The 18,134-nt window shown below is 30.1% G+C and overlaps 2 protein-coding genes and 1 pseudogene across 2 annotated transcripts; 2 read left to right on the top strand and 1 right to left on the bottom strand.

Moving 5' to 3' along the window:
* Nucleotides 1–747: 747 nt before the first annotated feature.
* LOC114381765 lies at nucleotides 748–4,668 on the top strand (annotated as a pseudogene).
* Nucleotides 4,669–6,548: 1,880 nt separating this feature from the next.
* On the top strand, nucleotides 6,549–9,269 carry LOC114381047 (60S acidic ribosomal protein P0-like). Its single transcript, XM_028340222.1, has 5 exons — nucleotides 6,549–6,922; nucleotides 7,120–7,188; nucleotides 7,689–7,787; nucleotides 7,904–8,296; nucleotides 9,126–9,269. Exons 1-5 carry the CDS (start codon nucleotides 6,665–6,667, stop codon nucleotides 9,267–9,269), a joined length of 963 nt encoding a protein of 320 aa, XP_028196023.1. The 5' UTR covers nucleotides 6,549–6,664.
* A 7,811-nt stretch (nucleotides 9,270–17,080) lies between these two features.
* On the bottom strand, nucleotides 17,081–17,927 carry LOC114381764. Its single transcript, XM_028340982.1, has 4 exons — nucleotides 17,816–17,927; nucleotides 17,562–17,698; nucleotides 17,236–17,474; nucleotides 17,081–17,153 (listed from the first exon to the last, which is right to left on the bottom strand). Exons 1-4 carry the CDS (start codon nucleotides 17,925–17,927, stop codon nucleotides 17,081–17,083), a joined length of 561 nt encoding a protein of 186 aa, XP_028196783.1.
* Nucleotides 17,928–18,134: the final 207 nt, after the last annotated feature.

Raw genomic sequence — 18,134 nt, 5'->3', positions numbered from 1 at the left:
TAACATCTAAATTTTTTGTTTTTATGTATTTTACCATTACATTGATAACAAAACTACATTGTTTTATTTTATCTTTAATTTCTTTTGTGACATGTTAGTGGTGGTAAAATTTGCAAAATTTAAAAACTTAATTGATAAAGTTTACAAAATAATAAAAATTAAATGATAAAATTTGCAATTAAGCTTAAAAATATAACAATATATTATTCATATTTTCCCCCATACATTTATGAACCAGATGAGATGACATGTTTATTTTTTTCTCTTGAATCAAAGCAAAGAAGAAATGTATCATTCCCACTCATCCTTTTTTTTTTCTTTCCCTCCTTTGAATCGAGGGCCAAAAGAAGCTAGAAATGCCAAAAAGACCTTTAAGAAAAGGCCCATTGCAAGCCCAATCTGAAAAATCCCTACATTGCCACGATTTATATTAACTTAACTCTCAAGCTTCACCTTAATTTATATTTTGCTACACTCTCCACCATAGTAGCACCAAGAAGAGGTTAAAGCGATGGCACCGTTTCGTTATCCACCTTGACTGAGCCCTAACTCCGTCTTGGCCCTCAATTTTACCCCTTTTCTTTTTATTTTTATTTTTTTTCCTATTTTCCTTGTTATAGTATAAAAACTAGACACAAACACTATTGTCAAAGAAATCCAACATGATTGGTTGAGATGATGTGTGAATTAATATAAATCTTATAATACTGATTCTCATGAATAAAAAAAAAGACATAAACACTATCAATGGTGAAACCCACCAAAGCGAAGAAGGTGTCGGACGATGCGAAGCTGTTCCAACTTCTGGAGGATTACACCCAAATTCTGATGGTGGCTTCGGACAACGTTGGATCAAACCAACTTCAGAACATTTGAAAGGGTCTACGTGACGACTCGGTGGTGCTCATGGGAAAGAACACCATGATGAAGTGCATGCATGCTATAAGGATTCATTCCGAGAACACCGGCAACAAAGCAATATTCCTCAACCTTATTCCCCTTCTAGTGGTCAGCGCATGCATGCTTTAATATTGCTAGTGGCTTTTCATTGATTCTTCTATTGTTACACTAATGATTAATGCTTAATTACAATTTTGAACCATTCAAGCAATTGGATAATTGATATAATGTTGGTTGAATCAGGGTAATGTGGGGTTGATTTTCATGAAAGGTGACTTGAAGGAGGTCGGGACGGCTAAATATGAATTATTTTTTATAATAAAAATATATTGAAAATATTTTTAAAAATATTTATTTAGTAGTTAATTTTGGTTTAAATGTTAGGAATTGATATTTTTCTTATTCATGGTTTGCAGATATAAAAAAGAGGGATTAAAAGTGAAAAATATCAAAAATATGAATAAGGAAGATTTTTGTCATCAGATCTAAGTCCATCCCAACAACTATTAAAAAAGGAGTTAAGCCAAGGAGATAAGACATCACCCCGGAGACTCAGAGCTCTCTCTGATGAATACATCTTAAGCCTGAGTGACTCTAATAGGGGAAATCTTGCTTTGTTTGTCCTTTTCTCATCCCTTCTTTTCCATCAATTTTCAAATCCTTTTTCAAGTGTAAGGACCCTTATGGCTATAAGAGACTAAACCTTTAGTTAGGGTCTGACAGACCCTAAAAAGTTAAAAGATACACCTCATTTATCAATGTAAACAGGTGTTTTCTTTTCTATTATCCTTTTTTATTTTAATTTCATGTATCATTCATCCTTGCATCATCTTTAGTGGTTAAGTGCTCGATAGAGGATAATCCTTACTAGAAATACAAGGAAGATCTTACATTGGATTAGTCGCTCGACAGAGATTAATTTCTAATAGAACTAAAAGGAATGAATATTTTAATAAAATCACTACTAGACATAGAGTGCTTGCATTATGCTCATGCATCAAAATAAATATCTAGAATTAGAACTTTATACATTTTATATGTTGAGCCTTCTCAAAGACATTTGAGAGATAGATAGGTAAGATAGACTTGTCGTCGTAAGACATCAATGACAAGTATTCTAAAAATTTAGCAAATTGATAGAGAAAAATCTAAAATAATACATCAACATTATCAAATTCTGAATTTATCTTTCTTTATCTTCATCTTAATCTTTTATTTTTCTTATCTTATCTTTTTATCTTCTATTTTTTATCTTTATCATCTTTTAATTTAAATATTTTATCTTTTCTATCTTCTATTTTTTATCTTTAAATATTTTATCTTTTCTTTTAAATCTTTATCTTATCTCCTATCTTTTTTTATCTATTATTTTATTTCCTCATCTCTTGCTTGTAAATTGGGTTTGCATTAATCGAAGTACAAATAAAGTCTCTGTGGATTCGACACTTGGACTTCCAAGTACTTTATTACTTGTCACACAAATTTGATGCATTTGCCAACAAGTTAACAGTTGCCAAATACAAGGTAGACTCATTATTGTTCTTGTGTTTTTCAAACTAGTTTAAAAAATGAGTACAATATTTTATAAAATCAATTCGGTTAACCGAATTGTTTTTACACTGAACTGATTTTTATTTGAAAAAAATAGTTCAAGAACTAGTTCAAAAGTGAATTCGAAGCTGATTCGTCTCTTAGAATCAGTTTAAAATTAATTAAAAACTAGTTGAGTTTAGAATCGATTTTTTAAAACTAGTTTGATCTTAAACCAGTTTCTAAATTAGTTTAACTATTTGAATATAAAACCGAACCCATTACAAAAATTTAAAATTAATTCGGTTTGATTTTTTTACCAAATTAGTTTTTGCTAATCTCTGATGTTATTCTTGCATTATGATGAGGTTGCTACTTGCTAGGATTTGTTTACTGGCCTTTTTAGTTATGGTACTTTTGTTTAATTTAATGTGACTCGTCATTGGCATGCAGCCAGCATTATGTAAATATTGTGTAGCAAAACACAATGGAAGACTGATTATGGTTTATGGATATCTTTCGAAGACATATGCTTTGATTTAACTGTGCCCTTGAGCTTAATTGTGTGATTGCCACCTGTGAATTCTTTTGTTGCTTCATTTATCCAGTTACTTGTTACCCGGCATATAGATTATTACTTGATTACACACTTAAGTTGCAAATTGCAATATTTTTCTTGTGATGTTGATTTTTATATGTTATTGTATATAATCTTAGGATAAAGAAGCTCGGATACTCTATGGCATTTAATTTGACATCTTGAGAGAAAAAAGAGAGACAAATGTATATATAATAGGAAGGAAAAGATATATAAAAAATAAGGATGTGACGTAGGTATTTACAATATATGGATATTCATATATTATTACTCAAAATTTGTGTTAATTTTTTCCATTAAAAATTAATTTAATTGTCATTTTGACTTTTCTCAATTTTACAAATTTTGTCGCTTCATTTTTTTTCTGTGAATTTGATCCTCTATTGTCTTAATTATCCAATATGCAATTTGGTTTATATATCTATTAATTTAACATCCAACTTTTATCCAAAATTTTGAAGGGGAATTAGCCTGTAGTCGGCACGGATGACAATACTTTAATGTTACATCAATATTTTTGTTAAATATAGGGTGTTAAGTTGATAAATGGACCAAGAATGTATAAATTAAAATAGTAGGAATCAAATTTTTAAAAAATGGCAATGAATTCATGAAACTGAGAAAATTCGGGGACAAGTGTATCTAAGCTAAAAACAACTAGTACTATATTTTGTTGAAGATTGGTGCATGTTTATGTTGCTTGAAAAAATTAGCTTTAATTAAGCTGCTAGGTTATTATATACTCGCTTTTGAATCTTGTTCTTGAAATGTTTTATACAGGTGGGAGCTCCCGCTTGTGTAGGTTTGGTTGCACCTATTGATGTTGTTGTTCCCCCAGGCAACACAGGGCTGGATTCCTCGCAGACCTCTTTCTTTCAGGTTAATTTCTGCAATCATGTTCTTGGAATTAAGAACTTAATTGAATTTACCTGTTGATAAGTCCACATTTAATATACACACACAGTAATTTCAGGTGTTTAACATCCCTACCAAGATTAATAAGGGTACTGTGCAAATCATCACCCATGCAGAACTTATTAAGAAGGGAGACAAGGTTGGCTCCTCTGAAGCTGCATTGCTTTTCAAGCTTGGGATAAGGCCCTTCTGTTATGGCCTTGTTGTTGTTTCTGTTTATGACAATGGTTCAGTTTTTAGCCCCAAGGTTCTTGATCTCACTGAAGATGACCAACGAAGTTTACTGTTGGTGTCTCCATGGTGACTTCACTTTCGTTGGCTTGGCCATCTCATACCCAACAATTGCAGCTGCACCCCACATGTTTGTCAATGCTTATAAGAACGTCCTAGCTGTTGCAGTGCAACAGCATATTCATTCCCCCAGGCAGACAAAGTTAAGGAGTACTTGAAGATATTATATCTAATAGTTACTATCATATGCTTTGTGGCACTCGAAAATTTTGTTATTATTTTCATCTTTCTTAGTAACCATTGATATTTTTATTGTAGGATCCTAGTAAATTTGCTGTAGCTGCTGTTGCCGCACCTGCTAGGCTGCTACTGATTCTGGCACTGCTCCAGAAGCTGCCACCAAGGAGGAGGAAAAGAAGGAAGAACCCGCAGAAGAATCTAATGACCACATGGGCTTCAGTTTGGATTTTATGGATTCTAGTTTAAGTGTTTAACTTGATGTCTGGTTTGGTAAACAAGATATTTTCTTATTTTGGTGGTATTTTAATATTTTTTAGTTTGATAATTTTCATTCCTATTATTCTTATTTTGATTAATCTTTATTATAAGTAATTCTCACTTTTTGCGAAGAGGAGTGCTAGCCCAATTTAATACTTTTGACTGTTGAAATTCAGAAAGCGAGGCTCGCGTAACTAAAGAGTGTCTTTGAAGTATTTTTCATTTGGTTAATACTTAATATGGATATGCTTGAAGGTTATAATTTATTTGAGTTGCAGAATTTTGTTTCTGCTCGATCCATAAAAATAATTAATACCCATCCTAATCGATGGCATCTGAATTCTTCTAATCAAATGGGCCATGCCCAAAAGTATCAAGTATGCGCACTTCTCATCCGTTGCTATTCTGTTACTAACTCAAGAATATTTTTTTTTGCCAACTACTTCCCACCTTTAAACCAACGCCTTGTTATCAACATCCTTAACTTGGTTTTTTTTTTTTTTTTTATCCTAAATATGGTATCATGAAACTTACAACATTCACACACGGATTAACCAACCTTGCTGATTTAGTGGATCTTAGAGATACTTAAATTATGGCTTATTAACAAGATTGTTTAAAATAACAAGACTAGTGCCTTTAATATTTATAAGTTCTGTAGACTAATAGATAAACAAATACCAAGCTTTAGTGGCTCTGAAAACAGTCAAACTAGTGCAATAAATTAAACGGTATCAATGAATTGCCCTTTGCTAAGATTTGGAAGAAAAAAAAGTGTAATTTTATGATTGTATAAACCCAAATGAAAATTCAAAACTATATTCGTGTTTAAGCTTTATTGCTTTCCACGTACTTCATTTTATTTGCCAAGTTCTACCTAAATTATATATATATATATATATATATATATATATATATATATATATATATATATATATATATATATATATATATATATATATCTTAAATTAAGTACCGAAATTTATAATTTTTTTCAGATTTTATTTATTTTCTTTAAAATTCAAATTAGGTAGGATTTTTTTTTCTTATAAAGTGTAAGATTAATTTTCTTTAAAATTCAAATTAGGTAGGATTTTTTTTTTTCTTATAAAGTGTAAGATTAAGACAGAGAAATATTAAGTACTTGAATATATCAAACTAAAAAGTATTTTTTTTTATACGTTTCAAAGTCGTGATGATCGCGTCATTATATTACGACTAGGACATACTCGCATACAGGAGTGACAAAGTTCTGAAATATAATAAAGAAAATAATGAGAATGATCACAATTCACATAGTTGAGTAGCTGTTAATAATTGATAAATATTTTGTACTAAGGCCTTTTTTATTTATAACATTTTTTTATTGCCAGTGTGAATTACATGATAAATTTAAAAAGTTTATGAACAATATTAAGAGTTTTGAATTACATTATCAGGAGCAGTTTGATGGTCTCAAAGAAACAAGTAATGATGGTTACTCTTTCTACTACAGAAATACTAGAGTTTATTGTTGCAGCTTCATGTGCATGTCAAGTGGATGGTTGTTAAGAATAATTTCGAGAAGTTTAAATTTGAGGCAAAATTGTCCAACAGTGGCCGATTGTGATAATGTCTCTACCATTAAGCCGTCAAAGATGTAGTAGTGGAGCTAGCTGTTGCAATTTGCAAAAGTGCTAATTAACAACTGCAGTTAGGGACAAATTTTGTTTTTCTGTTTGTGATTTAGTCAAATGTACCACGATTCTAGGAGCAGTATAATCGTTGGGTTGTTATTTTTATTTTCTGTTAATAAGAATTCCGCGTGGATTCACGTTCACTAGTGCATGCAGTTATAATCAATGTGTGTTCCCAAAACATTTCTATAGTTCAGTTCTAAAATTATCTTCTTCATCGTCTTTGCTATACTCTCCACCGGTTAAAGAGACGGCGCCGTTTAGCTGTCCACCTTGACTGAGCCCTAACGAGATAAACTTTGTCTTGGCCCTCATAATGGCAAGGAAACTGACGAAAGCGCAGAAGAAGATAGCATACGATGCGAAGCTGTGCAAGCTTCTGGACAATTACACCCAAATTCTTGTGGTGGCTGCGGACAACGTCGGATCCAACCAGCTTCAGAACATTCGACACGGTCTACGTGGCGACTCGGTGATTCTCATGGGAAAGAACACCATGATGAAGCGCAGTATTAAGATCCACGCCCAGAACACCGGCGACACCACCATCCTCAACCTTATTCCCCTTCTAGTCGTCAGTACTGTATCCATGCACGCTTGCTTTAACATTCCTTAATTCATGTTTTTTTTTATCACAAATATTAATTAGCTGTTAATTTTGTTAGTATAGGAATTCAAACCTTTACTTCCAAGCCAACATTTTATCTCCTTATTGATTAATTACTACCACTTTCAACTATTTATTGATGTATATATTTTTCGTTGAATCAGGGTAACGTGGGGTTGATTTTCACCAAAGGTGACGTCAAGGAGGTTAAGGAAGTGGTTTCCAAGTACAAGGTAGGTACACTTATTTTTCGTTGCACTTGATGGGGTTTCTAGGTTTTGCATGTTTACCGTTTTTGGTTTTGTTTTGGTGCTTCTATTTAATTAATTTAATGTGATGTGTCAATTTAATGTTTATGGATATGTATATCTTTCCAAAGCATATGGTTCGATCAGTTCCCTTGAACTTTTGGAATTACTAGCTTTTGAAAAATCGTGCATTGCCACCCGTGAATTCTCTTCTTCTTCTTGCCTTGCCTTGCCTCGGTTATGACGTGCTTGTGCTTCATTTATCATCTGAAGTCGTTGTAGACGGTTACACATTTCTATTGCAATACTTTGCTTGTGATTGAATTTGATATTGCTATGGTATATAATCCTATGTGTTGATCTTTTATCGAAATAAAATTAGATTTAATTGCGCTTTTAGTTTCTTTATTTTCTCAATTTCACATATTTTGTGTTCCTCCATTTTTTATTTATTTTAATTCTTGTTATTGAAATGTTTTATACAGGTGGCAGCTCCTGCTCGTGTAGGTTTAGTTGCACCTATTGATGTTATTGTTCCCCCAGGCAACACAGGGCTGGATCCCTCTCAGACCTCTTTCTTTCAGGTTAATTTCTGCAATCTTGTTCTTGGGATTAAGAACTTAAATGAACTTACCTGTTGATAATATATATGGTGGATTGGTGGTGTTCACATTTTAATTAATATACACATTAATTTTAGGTGCTTAACATCCCTACCAAGATTAATAAGGGTACTGTGGAAATTGTCACCCCTGTAGAACTCATTATGAAGGGAGACAAGGTTGGCTCTTCCGAAGCCGCATTGCTTTCCAAGCTTGCGATAAGGCCTTTCTCATATGGGCTTGCTGTTGTTTCTGTTTATGACAATGGTTCAGTTTTTAGCCCCGAGGTTCTTGATCTCACTGAAGATGACCTCGTTGTCAAGTTTGCAGAGGGTGTCTGTATGGTGTCTTCACTTTCATTGGCTATCTCGTACCCATCCATTGCAGCTGCTCCACACATGTTTGTCAATTCCTATAAGAACATCCTGGCTGTTGCAGTGGCAACAGAATATTCGTTCCCCGAGGCAGACAAGGTTAAGGAGTACTTGAAGGTATTGTCTCTAATGGGCATTGAACATTGATAGTATTTAGATTAGTATTAATCAAATTGATTTTCTAAATTTAATTTTAAAGTAATATGATTTATGTTTATTTTTTTTATCTTAAATACAAGAAAAAAAAATCCTGATCTTAAATATAAGAAAATTTTAATATTTTATTTTATTTAATATTATTATTTCAATATTTTATATTTAATTGATATGTTAGTTTTAATGATTCTTTTTTATCTTTGATATCAACTTTCAATAAAAGATAAGTTAGAAAAAATATTTTTAATTAAAATTGATGTAATTAAATGTAATTAATTAATTTTTATAATTAATGTGTAATGTTTTTTTTATTATATTTAAGATTAGAGAGAGTAAATATTTATGAAAGTAAAATAGTAATATAATGGTATAAAAAAATTATCAAATGTGAAAGTTATTTAAAATTATTTTAGACAAATCCTAACCAGGACAATATCCTTGGAGCATTAGTTAAGGAATTAAGAAGAATTCTTTTATTTGAATATATAAAATTATGTTTTCATAATTTTTTTTAATCTTCATAATAAATATTTTTTTCTTTAAATTTTGTAATCAATGCTTCAAGAGCACTGATTAGTAGAACTCTTGCTTTAATTAACACAAAATTATTTTTGGACACAATCAATTTTTTAACATGAAATTAAACATGTGAAAATCATCCGCTAAAATCACGTTGATCGGTGTTTTAATGTAATACTGGAGAATCTAACATGAAACCAAAATATGCAATGAGTTATTAAAAAAAATCAAATTTCATTTTTCTTAGTAACCATTGATGTGTTGATTGCAGGATCCTAGTAAATTTGCTGTAGCGGTTGTTGCCGCACCTGCTACTAAATCTGGCGCTGCTCCAGCGGCTGCATCCAAGGTGGAGGAAAAGAAGGAAGAAGCAGATGAATCTGATGACGACATGGGCTTCAGTTTGTTTGATTAAGTTGTCTATGGTAATTGAGTCTAGTTTAGCATGCTGCCTGGTTTGGTAAAATACTAGAGATCTTTTCTTGTTTAGGTGTAATTTTTTATGCTGTTCATTATTCCTAATGTTTTCTATAAATTCCTATTTTAATTACTCTTTTATTATAAATAATTGTGGCTTTTGGTGAAGAGTGCTATAGCACACATTACTACTAATTTTGACTGTTGAAATTTGTTAAAATTCATAAAGTGAGGCTCACATAACTAAAGATTGTGTTGCAAGTTAATTGGGAATAAATTTCTATGTTTATAATAAAAGTCATCGTATAATTAATTTTAGTTTTAATAATAAAGTATTATTTTATTATTATTATTGTCATTATGTGATTAAATAATTTATTTAATAATGTGTTTGATTAAAAATAAATATTTATTATTATAATAAATATTATAATAATGAGAAATATTTTTTTTAATTTTAAATTAAATTATTCTTGATCATAGAATTATTGTAAATATGACATTAATAATTCAGATAGATTAATATATATATATATATATATATATATATATATGATAATATTTATTAGATAAATATTAATAGATTTCATTTATTAATTTTATTGAACTGATAGAATTAATGATTAATTACGATGTCACATACAAATGAGTATTTTAATTTTAATATTATTTTAATATTTAATGATCAATTAAATTAGATAATATGATTAAATGATTGATTAATTTCTTAAGTGGAATATTATTATATTTTTTGTTAGCATTAAAAGTATAAATAATTTGAAATATTTGATAAGAGAAAAAAAACAAACAAAAAAATTTCATGTTTAGAATAAAGAGATATTGATACACGTGAGATTTTCACGTTATTAAAGAAAATTTTTCATGCTTAAATATAATTTAGATGCAAAATAAATATTTTTTTATTCCGTTACATGTGTTTTGAACATTTTTTCCTTCGACAAGTTTTTTCATTTGGTTATAATATGCATGATTGATGGTCAATTTATTTGAGTTGCGATGTTTTGTTTCCACTTTCCTTAAAAATGAAAAAAGTCATCCAAAGCGATGGCATCTGATCATGAATTCTTCAAGTATGCGATTTTTAGTTCCTTTCTCAGGTTATGAAGGATGGTATGGGTTTATCTCAGACACGTTTAACTAACCAAATGGAAACTGACCCACATTGAGACCCAATAATTAAATAGGCCATGCCCAAAAGAATCAAGGATGAACACGTTTAAACTCAAGTATAAGTGTTGTTGAACTATCTTTTATATTTCGGTGCTATTTTTATTTGATGGGAGATTTTAATATATCTCATTATCAGACCTCTTCTCACGTTCATCAAGATTACCTCAAAGTATGACAAATATAAGGATCCTTCCACATACACTTTACAGATTTAGTAAACCTTAATTAACTAGATTAAATATTGTTAAAAAAAATCAACTTACCTTTATTTATAGATAATAATTTAAAACAAACACATAGCTGCACTAGTTGTGAAAACTGTCAAACGAGGGCATTGCATTAGGCGGGTATCACTGAATTGCCATTTGCCAAGGCTTGGCAGGAAAACAAAATGTATACCGGCCAGAGGTAAGAAATTGTGTAATTTGATGATTGTATAAAATAACGACAATTCAAAACAATATCCGTGCTTAAGCTTTCTTGATTTTCACTTTATTTATCAAGTTCTACTTAAATTTAAATAATTAAACAGCATAAATTAGGGCCAATTGTAGAGTGTTCCACCTATAAAAGTGGTCCATTTTAAATCACAGTTATAAACCGTCCGATTGATCCGTGGTGTATATTTTACCATAGACCCTCTCCATTATAACATTCCTCTTTCTCTTCCAATTCCTTACCCTACAACCTATAAGATTCACTTTTCGTTATGGCTTCAAAATAAAAGTTCATCTGGAGGTAGAGAAAAAACTGATTGTGAAAGGAAAAATGAGAAAAAAAAAATGATGAAACCACATGAAGTAGAAAAAGATATTGGTGGAAGCTAGATTGAAGTTTATGAAATGCCGTCGATTCCCGGTGGCGGCCGGCCTACGGTGTTGACTACAGTGGTTGTTAGGAAGTTAGGAAAAGATTTGTAGAAGCTATTATCTAATGTAGAAAATGAAAATTTGATCTATCAAATGAAATTAATTTAATAATTTAAGATTACTGTCCATTTTAAACTATTTTTAAAATACTAATCCACCAAAGTAATGCCCATAAATTAGATTAAATATTATCAAAATAAATTATATATATAGTTTCTAACTACACCTCGCAATCGTGTGTCACTATATCACGACTAGATGGACATACTACAAGATAAATTGCTAGTTCCCAGTATAAATTACATGATAAATTTAGATGTATTTTTTCACATTCTTAAGAGACTTGATTTTTGGCATGTTATTAAACATTACAATTAAGAGGTCAAGTACTAAATCATTGAGAATAATAGTTTAACCTTTTATTTACTGAGATGTTATATGTTTTGTTATTTTTACTTCTATTTATATATTTATTACTATTTTCAAATACTAGATTTAATTTGACTAAAAATTTGAAACACATTACAATTTCATGCTACTTTTACGGTCTTATTAGTTTACTCTTGTTCTGGTCTTGCGATACTTTTATAGAGATCTCAATCGTACTCAAGCTGGATAAAAATATTATGAGTTACAAAAATTCTTGTTTAGTATTTAACGTAAATATACATTTCAAGATTTAAGTTTGAATTCACTGATTAAGGTAATACAATTTCATTTTAATTAATTTAAGTACTCAATTGTCTTGTTCTGTTCATGCGATCCAGAGATTTCCTAAAACAAATAGTGACAGTGTGATACTCTCTTGGTGAAGGAATAGGTCCAAACATTTGGGATTCAATTACATCAGTCGACCGTTTGAAAAATTACATTTATCTAATATTCTTTTTTTTTAATACATTTTTGAATTTATACATTTATGATGTAAAAGATTTTACTCTGTCATCTATTAATCATAGATCACTTGTATAATAATAATCTTGACTTTTCAAATAACAACTTTAAAAATTACATTTAGCATGATTCATAATTGATTCTTTTATACGTCAGAATATCATTGCTTTTGCATCCGTCGGTTCCAAAAGTCAGTGCATAAAATTATTGTCATCGTCGGCTGCATTTGAATTATGAAGCCAAGTGACATGAACAAGTTACAGATGGAGAATTTACCAGTCAAAGAATATGTGACCCATGCCAACACTTTGGAGATAATATCCAGGGACGGATCTATGCCTAAGGGAGTGAGGCATATGTCCCACTAAGTTTTCATTTTACTTTAATATGATGTATAAATATTATATTATGTTATTGTCATTTTCTAATCTAAAAAAATATTACCCCACTCTTAATAAATTTTAGGCTTAATTATATAATTTACTTTTTTAATTATAATTAAAAATTTAATTAAATTCCTTAATTATTAAAATGTTATATTGAATCTTTTAATTATTTTAAAAAATTAATTGAATCCCTCAATTGTTAAAAAGTTGAATCATGTTCTTTAAGCTTTAATTGTTGTAAAAAAATTAATTAGATTTTCAATTATTAAAAAGTTCAATCAAAATTTAATTTATCTATTTCATTATAGAAATTGTTTCTTTGGTTAAGTTGTGTTTTGAATAAATAAAACATAACTTAAAAATATCATCTTCTCGGTCTTTTAGATTTAAAATAAATTGTATACTAATATCATATTTGGGTCCAATAATAAATCTTAAACACATCAATCCAATAAGAATCAAATGATACATAGTCACTCAATCTTAAATATTGTGGCACAAAGAAATTAAATATGTGTGTATCTTGATTCAAAGGCGATCAAAGAATGTCAAAAAATGCATAGTTTTTCCGCATCAAGCATTAGTAACACATAGAGACTAAATACATACAGACATTGACTCAAAGACGACTAAAGAATAAAAAGGATACACAAATATAATAAATAACAGTTGAAATTTCAACTAACTAAATCGATGTCTACATTTAATGTTGAAGGGTACATAGAAAACCCGAAAATTCCTAATATTTAATGGGCCAATATCTGATAACGAGAACCTAAGATTAGATACCAAACTTCGACTATACTATCTTTTACTTCTGGTGAGAAAAAAAGTTAAAGAAAGAGACTCTTATCATGCCATCTCTATCCATTAAACTATTAGTTCATCACTTCATCTACTACAACTCTGACGGGGATATATATTATCCTCTGGTTGATCCTACGGGTCATGAATCATGGGACCAAGTTAGGTATCCCTGACGGCTGACTCCAACATTATCTTTCTTTGAATGGCGAAAAGAAGAATACTGCTATTATACTTATAATTTTTTATATTATGAAAAAATAAAATAGCATAGTAAATGTGTTTGAGTGAAATGCGATTACTGTTTGAGGAAATAAAGACAACTTTATATTATGTGTTTGAATTAAAAACCAATAAGGAATTTTTAGATAATTATGAAAACACAATAGCACAGTAAATGTTTCTTAATATTATGATTGAATCATTTTTGCAGCATGATTTACACAATTACACGTTATATGTATGCAAATGCAACTAGTACAATTTCGTGAAGGGAAAAAAAAAATGAGATGGCGGCTAGCCTATAGTATTCATTCATTGATTCTAAGTTGATCGATTCCCATTTCCCATGTAGTTCGCCACAAAACATGCATGTTTGCCAACAAATTGGCAAACCTACCCAATGCACTGATTTCTATCAACATTAACACGTTTCGACTGTTCTTCGGGTCAAATAATCATTGGCTAGGAATACATCATCTTTCGCTTTACAGTTATTCATCCATCCAGATCTTCATTTATCCTTATCATCAAAATCACAATAAACAAATGACCAGATATTTTGATTCTAAATTTTGCAACTATTTATTTTGTTCGTGTGTTTAATAAACTTCAATTTGTTCTTCTTAAATGTAAGTGTTGTTCACACTTCAAAGTATAAACTTGTTTTTACAAATTATATTTACATATTTTTAGTTTTAACACTTTGACAAAATGGATCGTTGAAACATTAAATTTTGAGTTTAAGTTAAATGTGTCTTTTTAATCTGGTCTAATCATAATTCGATTTGGGTTTAGTCTCCAAAAATTTAACCTATCAAAAATCTAAGATAACTCAACTTTCATTGGACTTTGATGATTTTAAAGGTCCAAATTAAATTTGAGTATTTTTACTTAACGAATAGTTCATGTTTATCACCTCTACGTGTATTATTAATAGGTCAATGCATCTACATACATGGAGAATTCTCATTAATAAACTATGTAATAAATTAAGGGTACAATAAATAAATTAGTAATTAAGATAATATATACTTTAATTATATAAATATATATATATATATATATATATGTGTGTGTATATATATATGAGATAAAATACGTCGAAATAAAATTCACAAAAAATTCTTTCAACTAGTCTTACTTAAGTTTTGTATAAACTTGTCTCTGCGATAAAAGATTCTATACCTTCAAACTTAAATCAATATTATAAAAATCGAAGATCACCTAAAATTAAGGTCACAGAAGTTTAATTAAACACAAACTTTTTTCTTTGACAGACCAAAGACATAAACTTAAATTTTGAACAGATTTACCACTTGTTTATCAAACTATGTATATATTTTTTATAATTTAATAAATACATATCAATGGAAGATTTTCTTATTATAATAAAAAAATGTAAGATATACACTATGTAGTTTCTAGCAAACTTTAACTACTACTAGAAAATAAGGTTTTAACATCGATTATTTAAGACTTTCAACATCGGTTCTTAATTGATGTTGAAAGTACCGATGTGGAAAGTAGTATCATTAACATCGGTTTTTCAAAACCGATGTTAACTAATAAATACAACATCGGTTATTTAAATAAGCGATGTTATATGATAGGAATTATGAAAAAAAATTATAAATTTATAAATCAACATCGGTTTTTTAAAAAACTGATGTTGTAAGTGACATTTAACATCGGTTTTTTAAATAACCGATGTTAAATGTGACATGTGACATCAGTTTTTTAAAAACTGATGTTATAAATAACATTTCACAACGGTTTTTTAAAAAGCTGATGTTGTAAGTGATATTTAACATCGGTTAGTTAAATAGGCGATGTTATATGATACGAATTATGGAAAAAAAATTATAAACTTATAAATCAACATCGATTTTTCAAAAAACTGATGTTGTAAGTGACATTTAACATCAGTTTTTTAAATAACCAATGTTAAATGTGACATGTGACATCGATTTTTTAAAAACTGATGTTGTAAGTAACATTTCACATCGGTTTTTTAAAAATCTGATGCTGTAAGTGATATTTAACATCGGTTATTTAAATAGGCGATGTTATATGATATGAATTATGGAAAAAAAAAGTTATAAATCTATAAATCAACATCGATTTTTTAAAAAACTGATGTTGTAAGTAACATTTAACATCGATTTTTAAAATAACCGATGTTAAATGTGATATTTGACATCGGTTTTTAAAAAACTGATGTTGTAGGTGACATTTCACATCGGTTTTTAAAAAAACTGATGTGAAATGTTACTTACAACATCAGTTTTTTTAAAAACCGATGTTAAAAAATGTTGAGGTAAGTGACATTTAACATCAATTTTTAAAAAAACTGATGTTGTTAGTAACATTTCACATCAGTTTTTTTAAAGACCGATGTTGTTTTAGAAATTTTTTTTTAACATGATGTCTATTTTTTCAATAAATTCCAAAAATAACCTGCAAATTTTAAAATCAGACCACACAACATATAATTTTCATTCTGTTTTGAAACAATTTTTACCAGAAAATTCAATAAGAAATTTACTAATTACTATGAATTTAAAACATATTTAATGTTGAGACATGAATTGTAAATTAACCAAGTAAATATAAACTACAATTACAAGATTGTCTAAACATCCTAAGTTTCATTTTTCACTTTCAAATAGTACTTTGCCCACTGGTTGCGAAGCGCCTTCAATCTTTCTGGTTCCAATGGTCTAGGATCAGTGAAATACTGCATGATATAATAAAACATAAGTTAATAATATATTAGCAATCATAATAATATGAAATTTGGTGAATTAAAAATTACCATTTCCCAATTATTCTGGAAATTTCCTAAGATTATAGTTGACATCCAATGCATGACGTAATACCCACACTCAGTGCTTCCTTTTTGTCTATTACACTAAATACATTATGAAATTTAGATATGCAACGTTCAGTACAAATTAGTCTATACAATACTAAAATATAAGTGAAAACATATTGTTTAAATAACTTACTTTAACAACAATCCACCTAGCAGGAGGCTTGGATTTACTTTGTTGAGTATCGTCAAGTCCTTTCAAAGCACTATTGAATACAAACATAGATTCTTGTTGTACATTTAAAATTTTGATTTACCTGACTAATGCTAATGCAAATGTATTAAAAAACAACACTGACCTATTAATTATGCCTTTGAGGTAGTTGTCTGGCTTATTATGCAACGAACAAAACCAAATGACAACATTTTCCTTAGGCAAAATGACGACCATTTGCCAATGTGCACTGCAGTGGAGACCAATATATGTTATTATACTATTATACATTATTTAAATTCATTTGTTGAGTTTAAGTTATCCATTCAAGTAGGCTCCTAGGTACACATCCCGTTTTGAATTTTGCATCCAGTTCTTAATGTAATTTTCTGATTCAAATTGTGATTGGCCAGATCTCTAGATAGACTGTGGCTCGAGGAATCCATACACATCGATATTCCCAGCTCGCATACTTGTCTCAGTCATATGCCTATTGTTGTTAACACAAAGTAAATTATGCATGAAGGTAAAACAATAAATTAGGTAACTAACAATAATCTAAATTAACTTACAGAATCCACAACTGTATAACAGATATGCTGAGACATTGACCACCATGTGCAATTTCAGACAGATCTTCATACTTTATGTACAAAGGAAAGTTTTCATTAAACAGGCCAAACAAGGTAGCATCCCACATAACCTGCAATGGCTTCAGAAAAAGCTGTGGAATGGTCAATGTCATTAGATATAGCGGATCATCGACCTCATCATCCGGCCTATCTGCAGGTTTCGCGGGTCTCACAGCTCCCTGTTTATCCAACATAATTAATTGACATAATTTAATCACAGTAAACATTTTAATTGGAAAAATAAGCATTTAATGACACTAAAATACCTGTTCTGATAAACGCTTGACTAGATGTGTCGGCCAAGCAAGGAATGTGTTAAGAGCCTGTCCCATGACCTTAACCTCTTTAGTGAGTACAGGAATGGGAGCATCTATATCTCTAATCTCCTCAACACCAACCTTAACTTGATCATGCAGCAAAGGAATGTTGTGAATGGTTTTGGATCTCTCATAAACTCTTCCCAGGGCAACCAGGCGAGAAGAATATTCTTCAATATACAACCCACATTTGTATTAGTCACCGGTGTCTAGATCGTTTCTTGAGGGATCAACACAACTCTCCTTTGTGCTGACACGAGCAACTGAAGGACCAACATCAGGTTCAGGAGGCAGTGCGAGTCTCTGTGATTGCATCAGGTTCAGGAAAATCTGGTCGCCAGTCAACGGTACCGGTGCATTTTCATGCTCTTGACTTCCATTAAATGCTTTTTTCAATCGTCGGTAAGGATGATGAGGTTTAAGAAAACGTCGATGCCTAGTGTAAACTGTTTTTCTTCCATGTTTCAGTTGTATGTAGCTTGTGTCTTCTTCACAAATGGGGCATGTACGATGGCCTTTAAC

This window comes from Glycine soja, chromosome 13 (genome assembly GCF_004193775.1).
Source record: "Glycine soja cultivar W05 chromosome 13, ASM419377v2, whole genome shotgun sequence".
NCBI lineage: Eukaryota > Viridiplantae > Streptophyta > Magnoliopsida > Fabales > Fabaceae > Glycine > Glycine soja.
Note: the sequence above shows the minus strand (reverse complement) of the source record. Positions and strands in the feature narration are given on the sequence as shown.

Coding starts and splice junctions, on each gene's coding strand:
- LOC114381764 (XM_028340982.1), bottom strand. CDS start 17,927: ATGCAATCACAGAGACTCGCACTGCCTCCTGAACCTGATGTTGGTCCT. Junction 17,699..17,815: donor AAGAAACGATCTAGACACCG/GTGACTAATACA, acceptor TGCATGATCAAG/TTAAGGTTGGTGTTGAGGAG. Junction 17,475..17,561: donor TCAAGCGTTTATCAGAACAG/GTATTTTAGTGT, acceptor TTGGATAAACAG/GGAGCTGTGAGACCCGCGAA.
- LOC114381047 (XM_028340222.1), top strand. CDS start 6,665: ATGGCAAGGAAACTGACGAAAGCGCAGAAGAAGATAGCATACGATGCG. Junction 7,189..7,688: donor AAGTGGTTTCCAAGTACAAG/GTAGGTACACTT, acceptor TGTTTTATACAG/GTGGCAGCTCCTGCTCGTGT. Junction 8,297..9,125: donor AGGTTAAGGAGTACTTGAAG/GTATTGTCTCTA, acceptor TGTTGATTGCAG/GATCCTAGTAAATTTGCTGT.